General features: G+C 37.5%; 1 protein-coding gene across 2 annotated transcripts; it reads right to left on the bottom strand.

The window, feature by feature from the left end:
- On the bottom strand, positions 1–27,872 carry DIS3 (DIS3 homolog, exosome endoribonuclease and 3'-5' exoribonuclease). Of its 2 annotated transcripts, none has more exons than XM_004775065.3 (21): positions 27,440–27,872; positions 27,109–27,176; positions 24,903–25,096; positions 24,253–24,326; positions 17,175–17,342; positions 16,024–16,188; positions 14,767–14,880; positions 14,501–14,638; positions 13,817–13,963; positions 13,135–13,251; positions 12,775–12,876; positions 11,794–11,858; positions 11,622–11,706; positions 9,455–9,582; positions 5,956–6,042; positions 4,004–4,160; positions 2,262–2,476; positions 1,982–2,150; positions 1,691–1,849; positions 888–1,010; positions 1–244 (listed from the first exon to the last, which is right to left on the bottom strand). In XM_004775065.3, the coding sequence occupies exons 1-21, from the start codon at positions 27,665–27,667 to the stop codon at positions 161–163; spliced, it is 2,787 nt and encodes a 928-aa protein (XP_004775122.1). In that variant the 5' UTR covers positions 27,668–27,872; the 3' UTR covers positions 1–160. The 2 variants fall into 2 exon arrangements, with proteins under 2 accessions (XP_004775122.1, XP_004775121.1); XM_004775064.3 differs by lacking the exon at positions 27,109–27,176 and adding an exon at positions 26,667–26,824 and having other exon boundaries at positions 27,440–27,868.
- Between the last annotated feature and the right edge of the window lie 50 nt (positions 27,873–27,922).

Raw genomic sequence — 27,922 nt, 5'->3', positions numbered from 1 at the left:
CAAATTTTTAAAACCATTATAATGTATTTAAAAGTAACAAACTGTATCACACACTTCCGAGGTATAAAAGTGTTCTCTCAAGGTTTTTTTGTTTTTTTTTTTTTTTTTTTTTTTTTTTTTTTAAGAAAACCAGTCTTTGAAGTTTTTTTGTTGAGGGTAGCTATTTCTCACGTTTCTTCTTCTTTCTCTCTGGTTCATCAATGTCCATGTTTGGAGTATCAGCCGAAATGCTTATTCCTGGTATCTAAAGTAATGCAAAGAGAAAAAATAAGGTGAGAAAAAGCATAAAATAAGGAATAAATCTCATTCTCATCATCTCCTTCCCCACTGACACTTCAAGTTTAAAAGGATGTCTGAGAGAGGGCGAAAGGAGGTCAGCAGAGGTCTTCCACACCAGGTATACATATTTCACACACAAATATTGGCTCAAAAACGTGAATGACAGACACCATCTCAACGGGGGGAGAAAACATGTCATGTGGAGAGTGACTTAAAGAGAACAGATCCAGTCTATCCTGGCTGAGCCACTACGGCAGGCAGTATCAGAGGCCTCTGGTGATACTGAGCAAGGTTAAGAAGTAGTATCTCAGAGTGATACATACTTTATCCTCATCTTTAAAAGTGCAGATTTTAAAACTCATACAAATGAAAAGGGACCAGGCAGGCGATCTCAGACAGCTCTCTGCCTTTGGCACTGAGGACATTTTGGATCCCACAGCGTAAGGAAATCAGTGAGAAAATAGAATTTGCTACGTTAAGTATCTGGCTCCCACACTGCTTGTAAGATTTCTCTATTGAACAGAAATAACTTAAAATTGTATCGTTCTCTTTCACACAATATGTACCTTTTATACCATCACAACATAGACACTGAAGTTCAGTCTTACCTGCGGTTCTACTAGGGACATTCGGATTTTCTGATGCTGAAGATTGGATGAGTCTAGCATGATTTTCACTTTAACTTTATCAAATATATGGAACACTGTATCCTCTATTTTAAGGGAAGGTATCTAAACAAAACACATTTTATAATTTTAAATTGCTATCTAATACTTAATGTTTGTTTTAGTTTTTTACTATTCCCATTAATTTAAAAGTCTACATTTAAAAAATTATTTCCATATTTAATACACATCTAAGTGTGTATTAATATAACAATGCAATATAACAATATAACAGCTTCACATACATATGACCTATTTATGGGTATACTTCCCCCTTTCAGTAAGATGGTCTGATATATGTGTTAATTAATCTCAGGATTCTCACCCCATTAATTAGCAAATTGTTGGTCTACCAGAGGAGAAGGTACTGTGGGCAAAGTTTGCTGTTTTGTAGTTCTATTAAAGTTAGGGAAGTAGACAGTTTATCAGAAAAGAGACACTGGAAATAACTCTAAAAAATTCTGAGCTAAAAGCAGCCATGTATTCCTTTACTTTAATGCATCTGTCCAACTGTGCAAAGCATAATTTAAGTTTTCCTTAGGGGGGAAACTACATGGTGTAAAACAAATCAAGGACAACATCTGTATGTGGGAAGATATACTGAAATGAGAAATTACAAATAGAATAAGCTTATTAAATATATCTGCACATCTGCAGGATACAAAAATAATTTTATCCTTTCTAGGTACCATTGAAGAAAACCCCCTCCAAAAAACCCCAAAATCAAAACATTAGAAATACTATACCTCATCATCATAAATAAGCCTTGGCTTTGGTTTGTCCTTTTCTTCAAAAAAGACGGTACCTTCTAAACCATACTTTGGAATTAACACCACAATAGCATTCTTTCTTACAAACAGAATATAGGCTTCTTCACTTACTATTCCTTTGCTTTTGAAAAACAACTGTAAAATAACATACAGCCTTATTAAGGATTATCTTAAAATATTTTTGAAATTAACAAAAAGTATTCTGAAATTAAATTGAAAGTGAACAAAACTTCATCTCCCCTAATATTACTGACAGAAGGCAAATACCTGGGTATGAAAAGCCACTGATGCACGCTGGGCATACTGAGCCATTTTGTGCCGGAAATTGAGATTCTTACATAAATCTGCAAGTTTGTGTTTGTCTGTCAACTCTGGATAAGTACAGTCAGCCCCAATAGCCACAGCCAACAATCGATGGACGATGATGTCTGCATATCTAGAAACATGAAGGAGAAATAACAATCATGGTATGTTAACATTAAAATATCTTTTTACAATCCAAAATTAACTATTTTCTATCCCCTATAATTTTACAAGGAAAAAATACCTTCTGATGGGTGAAGTAAAATGTGTGTATATCGGCGATGCTAAGCCATAGTGATGAAAATCGTTATCCATTCCAGAGCAGAAGTACACAGCCTGCATCATACAGCGAGTGGCTAAGATCCTTAAGAGAGTGTTGAGATACGGAAAAGTCGGAGAATCCGCCCGGTCCAAAGAGTCAGCCAAAGACTTGGCTGTATCAGTTTTAATTTCCAAATTCTGAGAGTAAAGAAGAGGGGAAGTGCACCCTATTAAACGTTTTAAAATCAGTACTATCATGTCTTCAAAATACAAGTCAGAACATTTATGATGTTTTTGACCAGATAATAAGTATTTATATCTTTTGTCCTTAATCTAGGAGAACCAAAAAGAGCTTGTAAAAAGTCATGATTGTTTTATGCAACATCGAAGCTTAAAATTTTATGAATACATTTAAAGGTACTGAAGTATCAACATTCTGAAGAAGTTTCAAAGGAGAAAGGGACTGCGGTAGCAATAGCACCGATTCTCAGGGGGCGCCTGGGTGGCTCAGTGGGTTAAGCCTCTGCCTTCAGCCCAGGTCATGACCTTAGGGTCCTGGGATCAAGCTCGGCATTGGGCTCTCTGCTCAGCGGGGAGCCTGCTTCCTCCTCTCTCTCTGCCTGCCTCTCTGTCTACTTGTGATCTCTGTCAAACAAATAAATCTTTAAAAAAAAAAGCACTATTCTCAAAGCCCAATTTGTGCTTGCCTATTCTTTGGTGGGGTAGGAAAAAAAAACCAAATCAAAGCAGATCTGGATTCTTTCTAGTATGCCTGGATTTCTTCTGTAGGTATTCTTTCCCTTCCATTCAAGGTAGAAGTAAAGGCCAGAGGCAAATTAACACTGTACTAGTCACTACAGTTCAATATGCTGACACGTCAAACTAACTGCTGTCTTCTGTTTTGGGAGAGGAGGCAAAAATACTGAGATCCTCCTTCCTTTATCCAGGTCTTAGAAAGAAATAAGACAGTAGGAAAAAATTGCCCAATTTACAGTGTAAGCTTAGAGAAGAAGTTGATTCTGTTCTGATGGATAGGGATAGTAGGCCCACCATAAAGATCTGAAAAATCAAAACCGACATCATTCTGTTAGAAAAATACCTTGAGATACAACACTACTTCCAGCTGTCTTCTGGACAGGAGAGATGGGAACCGAACAAGTGATCCAAAGAAACCAATGTAAGCCATAGTCACAAGGGTAAAGGTAATTATGCCTAAATGAAGTCGAGGATATGAACCCCCTTCCTATGTTTTTCCTTTTCCTCTGTGTATGCAGTAAATGGATTTCTCTCTTAGGGACATGATACAAAGGGGGCCTAACTGAGTTGAAGATAAGAGGGAAAACAATTATTTCTAAGTCTCTGAAGTTAGGCATCTCAGAGGAGGCATGAAATAATATAGGCATAAAGAACAGGTATAAAGGCAAAGAGATATGGAAGAGCTTCATATGTTCGGGATATTGCAAATAACTTAGTCTGGAACTTCTGGCTATAGCAAACAGTGCTCTTTAAAGACATTAAAGGATTTTATTCAGCAAATGATTTCAATGTGAGAAAAGATGACTGTATCCAAGTTAGATGGTTTTTTTCCTTAATCAAAAGTACTACTAGACTATTTTTGCATCAAAAAACAATGCAACTTTCATGCAGATGTGAATACAGATTATTTAGTACAATGGACAGATCACAACTCAAATACTGATGATTTTGCAAACTATGTGACCTCACCTTGGATTTAGCTGCCTTAACAAGAATTTCATAATTTGATGGAGGAGGAGCTGGGTGTTTTCGAAGCAAGGCATGTTCTGAAAATTCTTCATGAATTTTTTTTGCAACAGAGATATTGGCCAGTAACATAAATTCTTCCACCATGGAATTTGTTTCCCTGCCAATGGAGAAATCATTAAACAATGAAAAAAGAATCTGAGGCTTTTATATATCACATTTATTCCCAGGCTACCTTTTCCACCACTGAGACAATAGAAGTATTTCCTACGTAAATATCTGTATGCCTGTGTGCACATGCGTATTTTTTATAACCTAACTCTTTCATTTCTCAGGTGCTACGCTGACAGTCTCTTACTCTGCATCTACTGCATGAGTAAATCTCATGCAAGAGACTTTTAAACTGCATTTAAATAACAGAAGCTTTACTCTTATATAAAATCTATACCATAAGCATTTTCTTCACCTTCTTTTACTAAGTCTAAAGAGATTTTTATTTAACTACAAATCCATAAAAATAAAAATAAAAATAAAGTTTACTAATATGAATTAAAAGCTATTTAGGTCATATAAATTTGGGCTAAAAATTAAAATTTTCACCAATAAATCACCAAGATGAAGAAATTATATTTGTAATAGCTCTTCTGGGTACTTATTATTGACTGGCATTGCACTATGTTGTTAAATATTGATCTATCTGTATCCATATAGAGAGAGAGATAGGTTAGTCTTGTTTTGCAGATGAGAAAACTAACGATCTGTAATATTCTCTTGCTAAGAGTCGAAGTTAGTAGTATCAAGACCCAAACTCATATAACTAAATTCAAACTCTTAACCAATTTGATATTGCTCTTCATTCTCTATAGTCTGTGTCTATTTAAAACTTAGGTTAGTAAATGATCTGTATTCTGTGTACGATGTACTATTTTCTTACCCCCAAGTCACTGAATTGGTATCATATTAATCTTTTATTCATGTTTCCATTTTTAACATCTTATAAACTTCTTGACTAGATTCTTAAAGCATATTAATTTTTTAAATATTAGGAAGATCCCCAGTCATACCTTTAAGACAAGAGACAACGTCTTAGAAATATGTTGTCTTCTTGGTAAGAAGGGGTAATGTTTTACTTTGGCAGAGTTAGATTTGACATTTTCCTCAAAAAACCTCTTCATATTAGGCTCATTGTTCACATTAGCATTAGTTTTAGTTGTACAAAGTTTTCCCAAAAGTATTTTTAAAATTTTATCTCTAATAGTATAAAGCACACACTTCCTAACAAAGAAATGAGTATATTTTCATTTTTAATCTTTGATCATCTACTAGAAAAGTATAAATGCACATTCATTTCAGAATTACCTTATAGAAGGCATAGAAAAGAGGCCCGATTTAACCAAAAATAATCTTGCTTTCTAAATCTCAACCAAATCAATTACAATGGTACCAAAAATAACATCTGAGCACTCTTCATAAAACCCAGTGAGGTAGGTACCATAATCAGCCCTGCTTCATCAACAAACAAAGGCATAAAAAGGTCAGATCACTTGTCTGGAGTTACTGGAAAGGGGATCCAAACCAAGGCAGTCTGGCTTTAAAGCACAAGGTCTAGTACATATTTGTACACCACGCTCTTCTTAATTAAATACTTAAGAAATTAACTAGGGCAATCTCTTACTTACCACACTATTACTAGTCACATTCCCACACACCACATATCAAAACCAATTTGAATTGGAAATTCTTCTATTATAATACTTACCTTAGTTTTATATAAGAAAAAAAAAAGCAAAGTCACATTTACTTCTATCTATCTGAAGTCAAAAAGATCTAGAGAAATCATTATCCTACTAGAAATAGGTATTTGGGGTACAAATAAGTTTTGTTTATTAATACAGATACTAGATATTACATTTAAAATAAAAATCCTATCTATTGCCCAGGAAAAATTTACATACCTAAGTTCCTTGGTCTGCAGATCTATAGGATCATGAGTTTCACTGTCCATGTGGAATCGAACTTCCGGAGAAGAGAGAGTCAAAGCCCTAAATAAAAATTACAGATGTAAATTTAGTAAAGTGAGCCAATAACATAAAATTCTGGAAGTGATGCTTTTAAATTAGAAAATGATCACAGCAAGTGAGTAATAGTTTTTCTTCTGAAGGCTTTAAGACCATCTGCTAAGCTTTATGCTCTATTTTCATTGACAGCTTCGCCTCTTACGGATCTAAAATGCATTTAAAAAGAGAGGATAACAGAGGCACCTGGGTGTCTCAGCTGGTTAAGCCTCTGTCTTGGGCTCAAGTCACAATCTCTGGCTCCTGAAATTGAGACCTACACCAAGTTCTCTGTTCAGTGCGGGGAGGCTGCTTGTCCCTCTCCTTCTGCCTCTCCCCTCCACTCGTGCTCTCTCTCACAAATAAATTTTAAAATCTTTAAAAAGGAGAGAGAGAGGACAACAGTAACACAACAAAATATGAGTCCTTGTGCTTCTGCAAATCTGCACCCAAACTGAGTCTTCACTAAGCTACATGGGTTTATAATTACTTTTATTTTATTTTTTTTAAGATTTTGTTCATTCATTTGACAGACAGAGATCATAAGTAGGCAGAGAACCAGGCAGAGAGAGGAGGAAGCAGGCTCCCTGCTGAGCAGAGAGCCCGATGTGGGGCTCAATCCCAGGACTCTGGGATCATGACCTGAGCCACTGAACCACCCAGGTACCCCATGTAATTACTTTTATAAATAAAGAAGGTAACTGGCAGTATTTTATTTATTACAGAAAACAATGTATTGGGGTGAGGGATGATGAAAAGGCAAAAGGGAAGCTGCCACACATAGATTAAGTACCATCAGAAGATCCACAGTTCAAAAGTATGCCCACATTCGCTGAGCCAATGTAGAGACTGATAAACTCCTACCCTGATATGTACACACACTGACGGCTGCTGATATGGAGGGCTGCGTACCAGCTAACACACTAGACCAAGGCTTTTATGGAACGGTTCACTTCATGAGGTGGAAAGTTCCCCTGTGATAAGTAAATTCCAACAAGGCGAGTCTTATGTTTCCTCACACCCTTTTTTTTTTTTTAAAGATTTTATCCATTTATTTGACAGATGGAGATCACAAGTAGGCAGAGAAGCAGGCAGAGAGAGAGGAGGAAGCAGGCTCCCCGCTGAGCAGAGAGCCCAATGTGGGGCCCGATCCTAGGACCCTGGGATCATGTCCTGAGCCGAAGGCAGAGGTTTTAACCCATTGAGCCACCCAGGCACCCTGTTTCCTCACACCTTGGTGCTATTTTCATCAGTTTAGCTTCAAACCAACTTAAAGAATTTCAGTGAAGTTGGGTAACCCTAAACAATCATGGAGGAGGCAGGAAAGTGGAAGAAAAATGATGAGACGGTACAAGCTAATTCTTCATCTTTTCCCTCAACTCTTCAGCTTTGTTAGAACTACCAAAGGAATACTAGACAGAGAATCTTGACAAATATTCTTTCTTGCCATGCAGTCTTTACAAGACTCTACACTAGACTTAGTCTGTTTATCAATACATCTGACCTAAAAAGCAAGGTATAGTAATCACATTTTGATCATTTTTTTCTTCATAAAACACCTGAAATGTTATGTCTACCATGACTTAACACTTATCCTTTAAAAAAGACATAAAATAGGGGCGCCTGGGTGGCTCATTGGGTTAAACCTCTGCCTTCAGCTCAGGTGACGATCCCAGGGTCCTGGGATCGAGCCTCATATCAGACTCTCTGCTCAGCATGGAGCCCGCTTCCCCCTCTCTCTCTGCCTGCCTTTCTGCCTACTTGTGATCTCTGTGTCAAATAAATAAAATCTTAAAAGAAAAAAACATAAAATATAAAACAAAACACAGTCTTTAGGAAGGTAAAAAATACCAATTTTTTTTACTGATTGTTTTCTTAATTTCCACCTAAGACTAAGAAGACTCAAATGACCTGTTTTTACCAGTAGATGACTCTGGTTACAAAAGGTACAGTTTTTGAAGTTAAAAATAATCTTTCCTATACTAAATAGGAGAAGCTAGTTACTAATTCTATTTTCTCTTACTGTAAAACTATCAAAATGAATTTGGGTATTTTATTCATTTATTTTTGCATTTTATTCATTTATTTTTAAAACAAACTTTCTAGGGAAGCATGAGTGGCTCAGTTGGTTCAGCATGTTTTTGGCTCAGGTCATGATCTCAGGCTCCCGGGACTGAGTCCCACATGAGGCCTCCTGCTCAGCAGGGAACCTGCTTCTCCCTCTGCCTCTGCTGCTCCCCCTGCTTGTGCTCGTTCTTTCTCTACCTCTCTAATAAATAAAATCTTAAAAAAAAAATACAAATAAAACAAACTTTCTAAAAATTATCTTCAAACTTTCTTCTGATGTCTTGCATACTGTAAACCTTTGATGAACATGTGTTGTTTTGTGTCCTTTTAAGTTTCTTTGGGTTTAACATACCCAAATTATCCTTACATAGTTGCAAGTTTTACATTTAGGATCGCACTAAATATTCCAGAAAATTGACCCATGAGTAGAGATAGAGATGGCTCAGTGTAACTACATGGAAGGGCGCTATCCAGTGGAACTTTCTGCAGCAATGGAAATGTTCTCTGTCTACACTGTCCAATATGGCAGTCACTAGCCTTAAGTGGCTACTAAACACTCGAAATGTGGCTGGTGTGACTCAGGAACTGAATTCTTAATTTTCTTTAATTTAAATCGGCATATCTTATGAAACAGCGCAGATCTAGAGTTCATACTCCGCAACAAAAGTACTTTTAGTGACCATCTGTGACCCTTCCCTGGATGGGCGTCGGAACCCAAGCCCAACATCGGAAAGGTTCATGCACTTGCTTTACTCGGACAGTTGATTATGTCTTTATAAAACAAATTTCTTTTAACTACTTTACTTCAACAAGTCTGGGGACTTGGGATACTCCTTTTTATCTTACACTATTGCAGTTAGGCAAATCCCATGATATAATAGCTGAAAGAGACACATCTGCTACTAGCTATCACATCTTTGGGAAGACTGCTTCTGTGTAACTTCGAATCATTTAAGAAATGAAGGTGTTGGATTAAACAATCTCTAAAATTGCTTCAAACTCTCAAGTGCAAGAAGTTCATCTATTTATTTAAATATGTGAAAACCAATGTTCAGTATGGAAACTCATTTCTAACTGCAATTAGAAACAACTGATAGAAAAGTCTTAAGGAGCTCTTCTTGCCTCCCTCGAAATTATCTCTAAGATCTTCGACTCTTTGGCATAATATATTACAAAGACAGAGCTAAAAGAAAAAGAATGTCTCTACCTTTCTATTCAGCTAATTAAATAATGTCAATTGTCCATGATAAAACACTTGGAAGAGTTCACAGGTTATCTTATTACCAAGATAAATAAATTAAGACACTTCTTAATAAATATTTTTGAAATGTACCCTTTTTCAATTCTTCTTTTTTTCAAAATTTTAGCTAGTTTGTTTAGTCCACGGAGACTAGTGGTAATCTCATCATTCATGGCTGCAGAATCAATTCTCATCTGAGCTTCAGCATATGTAAGGGAAGCCTAAAAGGAAAACCACATGTTAATATAATTCTTATAAAAACTGGTTTCTAGGGTACCTGGGGGGCTCAGTTGGTTAAGTGACCCACTCTTAATTTCGGCTCAGGTCATTATCTTAGGATTGTGAGCTCAAGCCCCACATGGGGCTCCATGCTAGGTGTAGAGGCTACCTAAGACTCTTTTTCCTTCTCTCTTTGTCCCTCCCTGCCCCCCAACTCTTGCACTCTCTAAAAAAAATTAAAAATCAAAAAATCTTTTTAAAATGTAAAAACAAAACAAACAACCAAAAAAATGGTTTACTATATTTGCATAGTTGTACTACATTCAATTTATTATTTTGGAAAATCTAAAATCAGTAACAAAAGAGAGATTCCTAGCTATAATATTTATACTGCAGACCTATGGTTTTTGGTTCATTAATTTGTATCTGATAAGTTACATAACATCAAAAAGCTTATGTTAAAACAAAACAAAATGGGGTGCCTGGGCGGCCGAGTCTGTTGAGCATCTAACTCTGGGTGGGCTCAGAGCATGATCTCAGGGTCATGGGATCCAGCTCTGCACTCAGCAGGAGGTCTACTTGGGATTCTCTTTCCATCTCCCTCTGTTTCTCCCCCACACTCACGTTCTCCCTCTAAAAATAAATCTTTTAAAACAAAACAAAATGGCAGTATTTATTGGTAAATTTGCTTAAACTTTACTTTCATAGTTAACAAATAAATACTTCAGTAACACTAAAACAAAGTAAAAAGGAAAGTTATTTTCCAACAATGACCGTAAAGTGAAATCCTCGCCAGATGATCATTACTTCCTTACTCAATGACAAATAAGAATACTATAATAGCCTAAACATCATGTCTTACAGAAAAACCTATGAAATATCCCAAATTAAGTATCTAAAAAAGAGACCAATCACAGTAAAAAAGATCTCAAGTAATTTCCAATTATAATCCAAACATACAAATAATGCTTCTGTTCCTATTTTGCACCTCATGGAAAACGACCATTTTTTTAGTTTATCAAAAAAAAAAAAAAAGGAGAGGCGCCTAGGTGGTACAGTTGATTAAGCATTAGGAGTCAGCTCAGGTCATGATCTCTGGATCATGGGATCAAGCTTCACGTCCAGCTCTAGGCTCAGCACTGACTCTGCTTGAGACTCACTCCCCCCTCTCTCTGCCTTCCTCCTTGCTCTCTCTCTCTCAAACAAATAAATAAATAAATAGTTTAACTAGTTAAAATCAGGAAAAGGATAAGAGGCTTAGATGATGCAGGAGGCCAGGTCAGATTCTTAGGAGAGCTAAGTTATCTACTAGGGACTGAGAGCTCCCCTTCCAAAAATGTTTTCTGTTTTATGTTCACTGAATTTTTCTTCATATGACCTGGTTACACTGAACAAATGTGGGAGAAAAATAAACTCATCCTTTTTAAAAATACAAATGAAAGAATGCTTAAGTCATTCATATATCGCTATACATCACGGTCGGTCCAACACTGCTGTCTTTTCCAAACATTAGTTCATCCGAAACTGCTGAAAGCCAACTAGATGACGCCAAACCTCAGAGAAAGGCCAAGGGCAAAGTGAGAACATAAGGGGACCCAGGGAGCTTTCCAAAAGAGAGAAGGATGAGAAGTAAGCCTGGCTCCATGCTGTCTGATGTGAAACCTCAGGCTAGTTCTGCTGAAATCCAACGATAATTTATGACATCATTTCTCTGAAAACTCGTGAATATTACAAGATGGCATACATGCCAACTTTGAAAATACTGACCACCTTATATACTGGAATAATTTCAAATAGTAGTGTTTCTGTATTAGGGCAGTAAGTCATCTATTGAGTCTTCTCAAGTATTCAGGCTTTGTGAGTTTCTGAATACAAGGCAACTACATCAAAAATTAAGCAGATAATGGAAAAAGCTAGATCCTGCTACGACACTGGGGAAAAATTTAATTTAGTAAACCTGACTTTTTCAAAACCGTCTAGTAACACTGTTAAAACAGAGTACCAAAGATTTTAAGCATTTTATATTAACCATGAAACCAACCTTTGAATTAATGGCACTTTTGGTAAACCTCACTTTCAAGATCTCAGCATTGTGATTCATTTCCCAAATACACGAAAATGCCAACCTATGGGGGAAAACAGATAGTGTTTGTTAATGGGAATCTGTTAAAATAATAAATACTATGTCCTTATGACAAAACATGCATCAATACCTGTCAACGTTACATCTTAAGGAACATAAATTAGAGCTAAGCAACTCTGGAACCATGTCAATCCTCTGGAACAGAAAAAAGAGAGTGACAGATTACTTAACTATATCCGTACATTTATTTGACATTTCATTCTCAATAGCATTAATTTAATAAGGGAGGAAAGGTGTCTGTGAACAGAACTGGGAAAAGAAGAAACAAATCTATTTCTAGAAAAGTATTTCCACACAACTGTTACCAACAGCACCCGAGAGGAAACCAGACTTCATGTCAGTGGATCTAAGACTAAGTCCCCTCCACAGCCCCCGAGCTGTCCTCCAAGTCTGCAATCTCTGCTCAAGCCTCAACGGCTCTATGACTGGATCTTTCTCCAATGCCTAACACAAACTACATGGTGTTTTAGACATACTGAAAAAGACAGCCACGGTATTTTTACAGAAAAAAGCTACATGGAAGAACTCTGACAATGAATTCATAATAGACTAAGTTTAACTTTCTCTTCTACTGTCACAACTTTTCTCTTTAAGTTTATGGGAGATTCTAAAAGAAGAAATGGTACATCATGACAAAATGGATTCATGACTAAACTTTTGAAGCAACAGAAAATATACTAGTTATTCAGAGCTAGTAAGTTAAATGCTACACAACAATTTATATCAACCAAATCTACTTGTTAATTGGGCCACTCAATAACCAAACACTCTGCATTATTTTCACTGATTTATTGCCACCTTCTTCTACCTAAGTCTTTTGGCTAATTCATGTGCTATTCCAGACTGTGCAAGAATTCAAAAGTTCTCACGGTTTTTACAAACTAACAATGCACACTCACATGATACTTATTCCTCATATTTCACTAAATACTGAGGCTGAAAACACCTTTCTCAGAAAACACCTCAGATGATTTTATTATTAGAAATAAAACAGATGATGAAAAAGTTACAAGCACGTGTCAAAATTCCATTTTAAATATAACCCATTTACCTTTTCACAAAGATAAACAGTTGTTCCCCTTCTGGCTGACTCTTGATCCAAAGCATTTCCTGGCCTAATAAAATGGCTAACATCTGCAATATGAACACCAACCTGAAAAAGATAAAAATGAAAGGATGTCAACATGCTCAATTGGGTAAATGTCCTAACAGAGATCGGAGAAGAAACTGAGCAAAACTGAAAAAGGATGGCCACACTTCCCATTTCAATTTCTGTCACAATGTCCATTAGTCTCTGTACCTGCAACTGACTAGGCATGAATAATTCACGAATTCTAAAATGGGTCAAAAGAAAATAAACTCAAAAACAGAACTACATATTTGGATAAGAATGTCACTACACCAAGAATACCTCCAAATTTCCATTTTCCAGTTCTCTACAATGTAGAGCATCATCTATGTCAGTACATCCTGGAGGGTCCACACTACAAACACACAGATGTCGCAGGTCTTCTCGGTTTTTCATGTCCTAGAAAATGCCACATTGTTAAGAAATAAAAAACTATTTCAGTAGTTTAAATAAAATACAGCTCTTATGAAAATCAACAATTTCTCTCTATATATCTTAAAATAAACTTTGTTTTATTTGTTCATAGTAACCACACGTTATGATTTGTAAATTGTGGTTTTTTTCACCTTTGAATAATTTGACATAAGCTAGTGTTGGTTCCCCAGAAAAAGGTATCTTTCAGTAAAACAAAGGATTTTTGTAAGACCTAACAGTTCTGTAACAAACTTAAATGCAGAGGACTAAAGTGGGGACTATGGTTTCTACTTATTTAATTAATTATTTGTAGACTCCATGCCCAATGTGGAGCCCATTGAGGAGTCCATGAACTCACATGAACTCACATGACCTCACATGAAGGAGGGCATGAACTCCCAAACTGAGATCAAGACCTGAGTTACAGATCTAAGAGTCAGATGCTTAACTGACCGAGCCACCCAGGCGCCCCAGGTTCTACATATTTAAAAACACATACAGAAACCAAGTTAGCTCAGATATAGGAATTTCTACATTGTTTTCAAATTACCTTTTCAGTAATGCTCCAGGGCATCTTTGGAAGAAAGCTAAGAACAGCCTGTGAAAAAGGCTGATGGGGAACGTCATGCTCAAGCAACAAAACTTCTGTTTCAGTCTCTTTATCTCCAACGTCACCTAAGTTTTTTACAAAATGTCCCTAAAACCGAAAGGTTTTATTAGAAAGGTGAATTCTATAGATTTTTGTTTAGTGTATGTTATTATGACACTATATTCTTGAACATTTATATATCGCTTCAGTATTTGTTAATGCTTCCAATGCTGCTTCTTAAAAATGAGTCCATAAATCTTAAGTGATTTATGATGGAGACTTCCTGAGGGCTCAGTTCCTACACAGCAAAGTGTTGTCTATCTCCTATGATCTCTCAAATTTAAAATGTTACTTCAAACACAGTAGCTTCAGAACTTATTACAATCTATTTAGGTTTCAAACACTATTTTTAACCACTATCGAAACTTATGTCTTAGGAAACGAGTAAAAATAAACAATTTGCACCGGAATTTCATAAGATTAATTTTCAAATAAGATATACTACTTATTAGGTAATTGTGAAACAGTCCTATATTTCAATATAAATTTTATTTCAAAATCAGATTCTGTTTTTACCAAAAGAAGAAATTTTATACTCAATTCTTAATTTAATATTCTAAAACAAAATAAATCATTCAAGCTTACGTTTGGATATCTGGAATTTCTGGGCCAACCATCAATGGCAACAATAATCCTCCTTCCTTCTAATGCAGAAGCCTGTCTGGTTTCTATTCGAATTCTAGGGATTCTCCTATCAGCAGGGGTAAAGAGATGTCTTCTTGACTAAAGAAAATTAGGACAGAAGATTTTATACACAGACAACAAATCTGAGGTTGGGGTATGGGGAGGGCTCTAAGTTCTATTTAACGGCTACCATTTTTTAATTACATAGCAACATGTGCTTTACTTACCTCTTTAATATCAGACTTGGAAAGCATGCCACAGTATGGTCTCCAATTTCTTTTTATTATTCCTACAACTCTACCTGTGGGCTTTAACATTTTTTCATTTGCAGCAGTCTTAAGCTGAGATTTAAAAAGAAAGTCTTCAGTTATTCTTCCTTTAAGTATAATGAGACAATTTCTCTTTAAAATCAGAATATGAATATGGATACTAATATTTCCACGTAGTTAATTATGACACAGTTACAGAATCTTGATGCTTTCAAAATTCTAGGTCAGAATATGCCAAAGCAAGCCATGGAAATAGTTCCATAGTAATACACTACAGAAACTTATAATCAAAAAACAGAAAAAATATAAATATAACTGAATAAATATGTCAGAATTCAACTGTTTAGTTTTAAGATGAGGATTTACACTCACACACACAGACACACGTGTGTGTCTGGGAATTAGTAGACTAGGATTTTAGCAGCAGCTTGCACTTAAATAGCCATGTGGCATTTATTAATTCACTAAAAAGACTTGTATCTTAGAAGTTATTCCTTATCCAAAATAAAAACCCATATAAAAAGAGTATTTATTAGAAATAGCTTAAAGACTTCATGCTATTTGACGTCAACACTCTCCTATGGCCTAGCCTCTGTAAGGATGATATGATAGTAAGACTCCAGAGCACTGAACAGAATTCTTTTTTATATAAAAAGGAGAACTACTAATGTCTGAATTCCAACTATTTTTGTTATTCTCATAATCCTAAAATACAGAAATAAATGGGTCATATCAGACAGACTTTAGATTATAAGAAATCTGAAAGGATAATAAATATGGTGGAAGAGAAGGAATTAAACAGACTTTTATGTAAGGGCCTCAAAGTATATCTATTATGCTGATGGGATTTTAGCATTACATAAAAACAATGCAGAAAATTTCCAATTTGTATTTACTTAAACCTCACTGATTCAGACAAACCTAATTCAGACAGATCATGTACCTGAACATCAGAATTCGAGTTTCATATTCAAGTTCCAGTCTTTTTATATTTAAACCTGTTTATTGAGCAAAATAAGATAATTCAAAAGAAAACTATTTAGATATTTAAGAGGGAAAATAATCAACTATGTATGAAATATATTAAACCCACAACTATAGTCTTATTCAGTAAACCTGAAAGCAGTGAAATTTGTTTAATTTTCTCTGAAGCCAAAACATTAATGAATTCTACAAAGCTACACAGACAAAAGATAAACCTGCTTGGTTTCATACAAGGCATTCTCTTTCCTCTTCTTTTTCCACATCATCTTCATTTTGACCTTCATCGTGTAAAACCACAGAAGATGGGGCCACCCACTGATTCTTGGGAAGAAGTTCTACAGCAACAATATCTTCATGAACAGCTCGGTTTAAATTCTTAAGTCCCTGTAAGATTATCTGGGTACAACAGCAAACAGCAGGTGCTCAGATATTTTTAATGGCAATATAATAATGGGAAGGTTCCTAACAGAAGGAAAGCTATATTGAGAGTTTCTATGTATCTCTAGTTCTCTTTTATATTTTTTCTTCTTCTCTAGTGTCCCGCCCCTTAATTTCTCAATAGCAAGTAGAGAAAACAAATTAGAAAATATGGTTGTATACATGGCTCCACCACAACTCTTACATTAGCATCAAAAGACCTTGGGAAAACTTCTCTCTAAATTTCAGGGTCCTGGGGCGCCTGGGTGGGCTCAGTGAGTTAAGCCTCTGCCTTTGGCTCAGGTCATCTCAGGGTCCTGGGATCCAGCCCCACCTTGGGCTCTCTGCTCAGCAGGGAGCCTGCTCCCTACCATCTCTGTCTGCCTCTCTGCCCACTTGTGATCTCTCTCTCTGTCAAATAAATAAAATCTTAAAAAAAAAGTGGGAAAAGCTTTAAAAAAAATAAAATAAAATAAAAAATAAATCTCAGGGTCCTGACTGGGTAGAATGAAAAAAGAGTACCCACTTTCACAGGCTGAAGGTTAAATGAAATGCAGCATTCAAAGCAGTCAGAAGAGTATCTGGCAAACAGTGAGCACCCAAAAATGATTCCTATTTGCTAAAGTGTGTGAAGCCCTCTGGAGCATTTGTATGTTATATAAACAGCATTTTTCATAACTAGGCATAATACAGAAAATAGAAACATCCTATTATTTTTTTAATTGTTGAAGATTTTTATTCTCTTAAAAGTGGGGTAAATAAAAAGTTCTCTTCTTCCATCAGCAGCTCTCAAAGAAAGTGATTCATTCTATTATCTATGACCTCTCACATAACTGCCTTTAAGCTGGGGTAGAGTAAGTTCAAATTCTACAAAATTTTAAACACTCGTGAAAGAAAATTATGAAAAGAAAATCAAGAAGAGAAAGTGTTTTACTGTACATGGAATTTATGTACACAAAACTTACCTCTTTATCGTCTTCTGTGTCTCCATGAACCCATACTGTAGCTTCTAAGTAATTTTCCCTACTTGCTCTAAATGTTCCTTGAAGGTATGTACCAGATTTTATGCCTTGCTGTAGCTTACTTAAAGGAAGATGCTCTGAAAATATTATTCTTCCACTTTCTATTTCATTCTGTGAAATGAGCAAACCACAAGATGTCATTAGTACATAAACCTTCCGTACACTCAATAAACAACTGTGATTATCTTTATCAGGTATTAAAAAAAACAAAAACAAAAAACAAAAAACAAAAAAAAATCCATGGGGTATCTGAAATAACTGTTCAACTCTTGATTTCGGCCATGATCTTGGGGTCGTGGGATGGAGCTCCACATTGGGCTTTACACTCAGTGGGGAATCTGCTTAAGATTCTCTCTCCCTCTCCCTCTGTCCCTTCCCACCCCTGCGCACAAACATGCTCTCTCTCATAAAAACAAAACAAGGGCGCCTGGGTGGCTCAGCGAGTTAAAGCCTCTGCTTTCGGCTAAGGTCATGATCCCAGGGTTCTGGGATCGAGTCCCACATCGGGCACTTTGCTCAGCAGGGAGTCTGCTTCTCTGTCTCTCTCTGCCTGCCTCTCTGTCTACTTGTGATCTCTGTCTGTCAAATAAATAAAGGAAATCTTTAAAAAACAAAACAGGGATGCCTGGGTGGCTCAGTTGGTTAAGCAGCTGCCTTCGGCTCAGGTCATGATCCCAGCGTCCTGGGATCAAGTCCCACATCGGGCTCCTTGCCCTGCAGGGAGCCTGCTTCTCCCTCTGACTCTGCCTTCCACTGTGTCTGCCTGTGCTCGTTCTCGCTCGCTCTCTCTCTGACAAATAAATAAAATCTTAAAAAAAAAAAAAAACCCAAAAGACAAATACCATATGATTATACTCATATGGAATTTAAGAAACAAAACAGATGAATATGGGGAAGGAACGAAAAAATAAAGTAAGAAACTCTTCACTACAGGAAACACTGAAGGGGAGATGGGTCAGGGTATGCAGTAATTGGGTGATGGGCATTAAGGAGGGCACTTGAAGTAATGAGCACTGGGTGTTGTATGCAACTGATGAATCACTAAATTCTACCTCTGAAACTAACAATATAGTATATACTAATTAAATTGAATTTGAATAAAAAAAATTTTTAAAAACCATCCACGTTATGATATATACAACTCTTTGAGTTTGAGAATATGGCACAGTAAAAAAAAGCACTTTCTATTCTTAGGGCAACTTATACAAATATTTCAATTTCATTACATTTCAGCATTTAGCCATAGATATGTCTCTAATAAACTCTGTACACCCCCTCTTCCCACCCCGGGCCTTTCATAATGAAGGTGTGTAGTTAAGGAGGTCAGGTGAGCAGGTGGGTAGGTAAGTGAAGGGTATTTTGAAATTTCAATTCCATGGAAAGAGTGTAGCTACTAAAGTACAAGAAAATCTATTTTCATTTTGGGTATATTACACAGTTCAGAATATGAGATAGAAGTAGGAAAGGAACTGCTTTAGGTCTACCACAGGTCTTAGAGACCTCAACATCCAAAATCCTTACTGCTTGGCTCCTTTAATTGCCTTTTTCATTTACCACAACCTTCCACAGAGATTAGTCCTTTTTTTCCTTAACTCTCCCATTTCCCTGTCCCTGCCTCCCTCTCAGATGAGTGACCGCAATCTCCATACTGAGATGCAAAAGCAGTCACTGGAGACCTGCTTCATCTTCCTGACCCTGAATCTGCCCTCCTCCCCGCATCTGTATCAAAACCTCAGCCTGGGGCACCTAGATGGCTCATTGGGTTAAGCCTCTGCCTTTGGCTCAGGTCATGATCTCAGGATGCTGGGATCAAGCCCCACATCGGGCTCTCTGCTCAGCAGGGAGCCTGCCTCCCCTGTCTCTGCCTGCCTCTCTGCCTATTTGTGATCTCTGTCTGTCAAATAAATAAAATCTTAAAAAATAAAAAAACAAAAACACCTCAGCCTTCTGCTGAGCTCTCATGCAACAACGAAGACAATGTTTCTGTTCTTTCCAGTGGGCACTACCTACCATCTCTTCTCCTCCATTCAAGAACTTGTCCTATAATCATCTCCTCTCTCCAGATACAATCTCCCTACTTCCCCTTACTACAACATTCACACCATCATATAAATTTGCAATAACATGACCTATTAAAAGAAATAAATACAGTTAATTAACTTTGGGTCTCCTGGCTGATCCTCTGTTCTGCTTCACACCAACAGGCCACAAAAATAATATCTGTAATTGCTATGTGTCTACACACAGCACTACGCACTCTCTCAGGAATAGCTGTAAGCAAGTTTCATTGTCAGTCACCAAAGCCACTGTCGTTGAAGTCGCTAATATTATCTTCGCTATTTCAGTGCTCCATTCTCTGTCTTATCAGGATTTTTTTTAATGACCTTTCCTTCCCTGAGACACTTTTGAGTCCAAATCATCATCCCGTGGGTTTCTGTCCTACTTCACCGTAGCCCCTCCTTATGTTCCTCTGCCCATATTCCTTTTCCCGATCTCTAACTACTGGAGTATCCCAAGAGTGGTTATAGGCCCTTTTCTTTACCTACCACGGTTTCTTTACCTTACCCACGTTTACTCTCGTGTCATTTTCTCCCACTTGAAACAACAAAACCTCTTGATCCCTCTTGCTTTCTGACAAACACCTCATTTCTCTCCTTTCCCACCGCAGCAACGGGAAGTGTTACCATACTATACTTTTTCTCTTCCTATTTTTCACCTATTCTATTCAGATTTCTGCCTCCCTACCATCAAAACTACTCTGGATAGTACCCACCCCCTGCAAATGTCATAATGCTAAATCCAACGATCAGTTCTCATTACTCTGACTTAGCAACATTTGACCCGCATGATCGGCCCTTCCTTCCTGAAACATTTTCTGTACTTGGATTCCAAGAACTTTACACCTGCTTTTCCTTTTACATTTCATTTGCCGGTTCCCCTCATGTTTCTGACATCTACTGGAGTATCCATGGGCTGAGCCCTTGGACCTTTACTCTTTTCTATCTATATTCAATTCCCTAAATCAGGGCTAGGCAAACTAAGGTCCATGCACCAAGTTCAACATGCTGCCTGTATTTGGAAAATTAAGTTTTATGTTCCATGCTCTTTCATTTATCTATTGTTGATGGTTGTTTTCATGCTACAACAGCAGAGGCGAGTACTTGTGTTAAGACTATAAAGCCTGCAGGGCCGCCTGGGTGGCTCAGTGGGTTATAGCCTCTGCCTTCAGCTCAGGTCATGATCCCAGGGTCCTAGGATCAGGCCTCCACATCGGGCTCTCCGCTCAGCAGGGAGCCTGCTTCCTCCTCTCTCTCTGCCTGTTTCTCTGCCTACTTGTGATCTCTCTCTGTCAAATAAATAAATAAAATCTTTAAAAAAAAAAAAAAAAGACCATAAATCCTGCACAACTTAAAAAAAAAAATTACACTCTGATTCCTCACAAAGTTTGTTTAGGAGAAAATATTTGCAAATCATTTATCTGATAAGGAACTTGAATCCAGAATATAAAAAGAACTCTCATAACTCAATAATAAAAAGACAACCCAACTAGAAACCAGTCAAAGGATCTGAAAAGACATATGCACACATATGCACAAGTTACAATATACAGGTATATATTACATATAATATACACGTGGCCAATAAGCTCATGAATAAATGCTCAACACCATTAGCCGTTAGGGAAATGCAAATCACATCAAAACCACACTGAGGTATCACCTGACACTCATTAAAATGGTTACAATGAAAAAGACAGACAAGCATGTATTGGTGAGAAACTGGGACCCTCATACATTGCTGGGAGGAATGTAAACTCCTGCACACACTTTGGGAAATAGTCTGGCAGTTCCTTAAAAAGTTAAATATAAAATTACCATATGATGGAGCAAGTCCTCTCAGACATGACTAAGTATGTACCAAAGAAAAATGAAAGCAGTCAAAAAGACCACATATTACATGATCACATTTATACGAAACATGCAGAATAGGCAAGTTTACAAAGACAGAAAGATCAGTAGTTGCTTAGGGCTAAAGCAAGAGCATTGCAGGGACAGACTGGGATTGAGTGGTAATGGATATGGGTTTATTTTGAAAGGGAAGAAAATGTTCTAAAATTAGATTTGGTGATGACTGCATAATCCTGTGACTATACAAAAAACTGTATATTTTAAATGGCTCGGTTGTATGATATGTGAATTATACCTCAATAAAACTTAAAAAAAAAAAAGTCTATCAATCCCTGCCTCACATATTCTCATTTGGTCTTACGGCTTTACATACCACCTATATGTTGATGAGATCCAAATTGTTATCTCTAGTATACCAACATCTCTAGTCCTAAGCTCCCTCATGAGCTACAGATTTGCATATCCAACTAACTGCTCATACCACAAAGCCACTGAGAGCTTTAACAGTTATCTCAAACTTAAATGTCTAAAATCATACTTGTGATTTCCACTCAGTCCTGCTCCCTGTCTTCATCCCGTGTAAATGAAGGGATACCACTCACATGGTCACTCAGGCAAGACACCGAAGGTCATCCATACTCCTCACAGCCCCTTCCAATCTATCACCATGCCTTAAAACATTGACACCCCCATGTCTGATTACTTCCGACTATCTTAACTGGTCCTACCATGGTCTGGTCCATTTTTCTGTCTTGTCTCCCATGGAGTTCTAAAATATCTTCCTAACTAGAGGACCCTGCTTCTAATCTATTCTCTTAGAGCAGCCAGATGGATCTTATTGTCTTCCCACTCAACATCTGCCCAGCACTCATGGACTAAAATCCAATTTTTTCACCCTATCTCATTAGGTCCTATATGATCTGGTGGTCTCTGTATTTCTGACTTCCTGTGTGTAATGTTTTCTCCCTTGCTTACTCCCTCCCGGGCACTCTTCCAGCTGTTCCATGATCTCGCCAACTTATTCTAATCTCAGAGCCTTTACCTGCTGATTCCCTCCGTGTAAAATGCTCTTCCCCTAGTTATTACGACGGTTAACTCCCTCACAAAATCTGGCTAAAATGTCCTTGTCTTGAAGCATATTTGCTTGGTTAACATCCTTCACATCTCTGCCTTGACATCCCAAATCTGGGTTAGGGGCTAAGTCCTCCCATAATGCTTGTTTTGAAAACATGAATTTGTTCTAATCCAAATGCTATATTAAAAAATACTAGGTGGGGGCGCCTGAGTGCCTCAGTGGGTTAAGGCCTCTGCCTTTGGCTCAGGTCATGATCTCAGGGTCCTGGGATCGAGCCCCGCATCGGGCTCTCTGCTCAGCAGGGAACCTGCTTCCCCCTCTCTCTCTACCTGCCTCTCTGCCACTTGTGATCTCTCTCTCTCAAATAAATAAATAAATAACTTAAAAAAAAAAATACTAGGTGAACGCAGAAAACTGCATCTAGCTGAACCAAAGCTACAGAGGAACCCTCAAAACAAAGTCACCTCTCAAACATCTGTCACCCCAGACTACCATGTGTTTCATGAGCCACACCAATCTTCAACTTCTATAACTTTTTGTCCAAATTTAGATAACCCAATTTCTACCACTTCACAAAGCTTCTCAGTGTGTCCCACCACATTTTCCCATTAGCTCTGCGGCTTTCATTATGAGATTTTGCAGGTCACAGTGAATCTGAAGACCATATGTGTCGTATTAGAACAGCACCACCTGTAATTTCGTCACGTCTTACACTTACCCTACCCACCACAGTCCTCAATCAAATATATACTACCAACGTTAGATTTCTTCTCTTCTCTTCTAAACCAGTGCTATCCAAAACAACTTTGTGATCATGGGAATATTGTTTTTATGGTCTCTAATATGGTAACCACTGGGTACAAGCAACTCTAAAGCACTTGAAAGATGAATAATGCAACTGAGAAACTGAATTTTTCATCTGAATTAAATCAAAACAGCCAGAGGCAACTAGTGACTGCCTGTTAGAACAGTCCCTAAATCTCTATTCTGAAAGTCAAGCCCAGTTCTTATTTTCTCACTTCCTTTTAATTTTGTAGTTGATTGAAGATAAGCAAGGATGAAGAAAATTTTGTAAAGACTGGGTATGTGTCTAATGTTCTATCCCATAAAACCTGTTTCTATAATAACGATAGGTGCCGTTTACACATACTATACATTTACTGTAGGTATGAGCAAGGCACTGAGTAAGCATTTTATTAATACTACTGTCGTTATTTCATTTGATCCTCATAACAATGCTATGAAGTCAATATTGTTAAATACATTTCACATGTAGGGAACGAATGCCCAAGGTTTATAGACTCACTTAGCAAGCCCTCTCTTCTCTACTACTGTATGGATCCCTTTACTCCTCCTTCTGCCCCTAACTTTGCCCTTGATAAAATGCATCAACTCACAAACTGACATTAAAGTGGTCTTTCAAATAAACATTTCTCATCGTTCTCCCTCATTCCTCCCAGGCCCACTCTCATCCACCCTTTATTTCTTGTAGCGTGCCATTATAAGGTATGGAGCCCAGAATCCTACCTGCTACCTTCTCTTCATAGCATGTCTTTGGAATAAGATTAAAAATTACTGACCAATAGAGTAAATTCTAGATCTTCGTTAGCTGGCCCCTACCCTTCTTGCTCTACCTTTAATGACTCCCTCCTTTCTTCCTTCAGGATTAATGCTACAGCTTTATGCTATCTCCAATGCCCACCAAGTCTTTTTTTGTCAAATACTTACACCTTATTCACAAACCAGCCACAGATTCCTTTATTCAGTCATCAAACAAATGGTGCCACCATGTGGCAGGCCCAACTCAGGCTGCTGAGGGTCTCTGAGTGAACACTGTTATTTTAGTCAAGTCTTTTAGGAATGGCATTTTGATAAGCCTATTACAGCCACTCTTGTTGCTTATAACCCAAGTCCTATTCAATTCCAGCTTACCTACCAATATTCCAATTTTTAAATTGGATTAACTATAAACAAGATCCCAAAGTGGCAATTTAATATTTTCAAGTTTCAAAAACAAAATAAAACAATTCAAACATACCCCTTCTTCAGACAAACAAGCAAGACGATCTATGAGCTCCGGGTTAGCAGTTAGGCTCTTTACATACTCTTCACCTGAAAAATAAGTTTTGTTCTTGATAAAGTTAAGTGTTTTCTTTTCTTTTTTCTTTTTTTTAAACCTGCATTTGTTGATATGGTCATATCAAAGCAGAAGTATTGAAATTAAAAAATATTTTTAAAAAAAGCAGAAGTATTGGATCAAGCATATCTATGAGTTGTTTTTTTTAAAGATTTATTTGTTTAACAGAGAGAGAGAGAGCGCACACGAGCATGAGCGTAAGCAGGGGAAGGAAGCAGGCAGAAGGAGAAGCAGACTCCCCACTCACCAATATAGGACTCAATCCCAGGACCTAGGATCATGACCTGACCTGAAGGCAGACACTTAACTGTCTGAGCCACCCAGGCTTCCCTCTAGGAGATTTTATTCCTCAGCCGATTTCGAAGGGTGATGAGGAAATTAAGAGCCACTGGGCACCACAACTTACTTGGCTGAGAAATGCTAACATCAGATGGAGTTACATAGGAATATGAAACTGTTAAATGTTCAAGTAAACATCTGATCAAGGACCTGATGGTAGTTCCTATTTGGAAATGCTTATAAAAATTAACAGCTTCTACATTTAGACTTACAGGTGAAAGCTGGTATTCCTTCTTCTATGGCTTTTTCTTTGTTTTTCTTGTCATTTGTTATAAAGATAACTTGTAGATGATTTTCTGCTGATATTTTCTTCAAATGTTCATTGTACCATTTTGCTGCTACTCGAATGGCTCTATCATTCCTGTCATTAGCATTTTCTCCCTGTTCTTGTTCTACATAAGTTTCTCTAAATATTGAAAAGAAAGTAATAAGTAAAAAAATCAATAGAAATAAGAATATATAAAAAGTCTTAGAACATAAGTGCTTAATAACCACTGAACTATAATAAAGCTTCGCAGATTTGATAAATTTTATTTGAACCGTAGATTAAGGGTAATTCCCAAAAGCTACAAATAGGATGATGCTTAATGATATGATTCTGTAGTCATTAAATACACAATACATGTAAATCATGAGTGGTAAATGCTCAAGACTGAAAGACCAAAAACAAATAATGACTGCATATTCCTTCATAGTCTATCCACACTAAAGTCCTGAATATGTCAGCATACTTTACTTTCTTAAATCTATTTTTCCATAGCCAAATTTAAGTAAAATAACAGAATTCAGTACAAAAACTCTCAACGCTTAAGAGATTCAACTTTAGAATCCTAAGCTTATTAGAAGTTTTTTGAACGGCTTCATTCCTCGCCATTAAATGCCCCTGCTAAAGCTTTAAGCTTATCAGTCGGACACTTATCATTAAACTGTGAGTTAGTTGTGGCGTGACTTGAGTAATACAATCTGGGAGGAGATGTATGCAAGTGTCCTTCAATATCAGTATTGATAAGCTCTATTCACTGCATTTAAGCAGAAAAATTGCTAACCTCTCATTAAGAATCTGATGGTAAGGCTCCACAAAAACTTGCGTCTTCCTGCACTGAAAAACAACTTTCTACTTCTGAATCTCATGAAGGTAAAGAAAAAGATGACATGACCAATGATTTTTCTAAGAATAATATTTAAATTGGGGCTACAGAAATAATGAGAAAATTGAAAAATTAAATATTTTTAAATACGCATATTTCAATGAAATTTCATTACCAGAATTCTACTGTCTAATCCACTGATGGTGATTTGCTGCCCAGGTACATTTGACAATGACTGGAGACATTTTGGATTGTTACAACTCTGTGGAAAGGGGAAGATGGGGTTGCTACGGGCATGTAGTGAGTAGAGAACCACAAGATGCTGCTAAACATCCTATGACATATAAGACAGTACATCATATGACGTATTTGTTGCCCACAACAAACAACTATTCAATCCAAAATGTCAACAGTACCAAAGTTGAGAAGCCGCAATTTAATAAAAGTATATAGAACTGGTCACAGATCATTTATGTAACATAAGAAATAGCACTATATTTTCTAAGAACACACGTTATGTTCAAAGGGCATCAATCTGAAACACAACAAAGAAGTGTTTCTTAACCCTATCTTCTTCAACGTGATCAGTTAAAAAGTATTAGTTTAACTTTTGAAAGCCCATTAATAATAAATCTGCTTTACAGTTTTAAACCTCTTTCATAAACTCTTACATTTTATCAATTTATGTCGGCTATCAAATAATACGGTATTCCAGGAACTTAGGGAAACCTCACCTACCAAGCTTTTACTGCTTAACTCATGCTGAAACCAATTCAAAATGAAAACATTTTGACATCTTCTGACAATGTCACAATTACTGCCAGGAACCCTTCCCCCAATTTAGCTAATTCTATGGTTTCCTGGTAATTAACATAATCTTCCCCCTACCTATGGTGCTCATTAGTGAACGTATAGAAATGCTTCTCCTGGTTATTAGTCACATCTCTGATTCGCTTATATACCGGAGCACTCCGATTTCGCACTTCCTGCAGAACTGTTTGTAGTACAATCACATTCCTGATGGCAGGGTCCTCAAGAACATCGATCTTAAAAAATAATAATAAAATAAAATAAGGAAAGAAAACTTAAGCTTTCCCATATTCACTGATAAACGGTCTCTGCCAAACATAAAACCCTGCCCATTTTTTTTTTTTTTTTAAATCAAAGCAGCACGTATACATTAAACTAAGGCGCTCTTATGCTACAGAAAACCTTTCAGGTCTATTAGAGAACATTACATATAAACAGACTAATTACATAACTTCGTACAATTAAGCCCACTAATAATGAAGTATGCTGGCCCACAAAGTTTTCATTCGTAGGCACTTACAAGCTGCCTGGGAGTCGCAGGCTGGAGGCCACAGAAGCCCAGGTCCCCGGCCTCCAGACACTTAAAATCTAAGGCAGAAGAGACACCAGGAGTTAGAAAATTAATCTAAAATTCTTATGACTCCAATAACTCAAAAAAAAAAATTTTTTTTTTTTCCAAAGAAGATAAATTCGGCCTGGAAGACAGGAGGCAAGGGTCCCGAGATGGGGTCTGCCTCTCCCTAAGTACGTCCAAGACTCTCCTCCTTGGGCCTCAGTTTTCCTAGTCTGTCACACCCTGCCTTCTCCTGGTAACGCCGAGACGACCACAGACAGCCCGTCGGCCGACGCACCTGGTGCAGTAGCACGTTGGTGTCCGGAAGCAAGTAGTGTGGTCGGGGGCACAGGCTGCTCGCCGGATCCAGGGGCTGCGGCTCGAGGACTGGCCCCTCATGAGCACCGTCGCACGCCGCGCACCCGGGCGCGCCGCAGCCGATGTCGTCCCGCAGGTAATGCTCGCGCACGATCTTCATCACGCCGCCCGCCCGCGTCTTTTTTAAGAAAGTCTTGGACTTGAGCATCTTGCTTGTAGCACGGAATCCTGACCCCGACGTCGCTCTTCCGGTGAAAAGTGCCAAGTAGAAGCCCTGCGGTACAACTATACTTTAACCCGAAGTTCAGCCCTTCCCGCTCCAGGGTATTAATAAATAGCTCTCGCGGGAAAACGTCGAGGCTGACGTTTGTTGGCTCTCTGAGGGCTCCGAGAATTGGGCGAAAAGGAGGAGGATGGGCGGAGCCCGGAGCTATTTCCCACAGAACCAGGGCGGGGCTGGTCT

The sequence above is a fragment of the Mustela putorius genome, unplaced genomic scaffold (assembly GCF_011764305.1).
Source record: "Mustela putorius furo isolate JIRA1106 unplaced genomic scaffold, ASM1176430v1.1 tig00000480_pilon_pilon_pilon, whole genome shotgun sequence".
Lineage (NCBI taxonomy): Eukaryota > Metazoa > Chordata > Mammalia > Carnivora > Mustelidae > Mustela > Mustela putorius.
The sequence above is the reverse complement of the archived record's forward strand: the minus strand, read 5'-3'. Positions and strand labels throughout refer to the sequence as shown.

Coding starts and splice junctions, on each gene's coding strand:
- DIS3 (XM_004775064.3), bottom strand. CDS start 27,667: ATGCTCAAGTCCAAGACTTTCTTAAAAAAGACGCGGGCGGGCGGCGTG. Junction 14,639..14,766: donor CCAAGTCTGATATTAAAGAG/GTAAGTAAAGCA, acceptor AATTTTCTTTAG/TCAAGAAGACATCTCTTTAC. Junction 2,151..2,261: donor TTTACTTCACCCATCAGAAG/GTATTTTTTCCT, acceptor TCATGTTTCTAG/ATATGCAGACATCATCGTCC.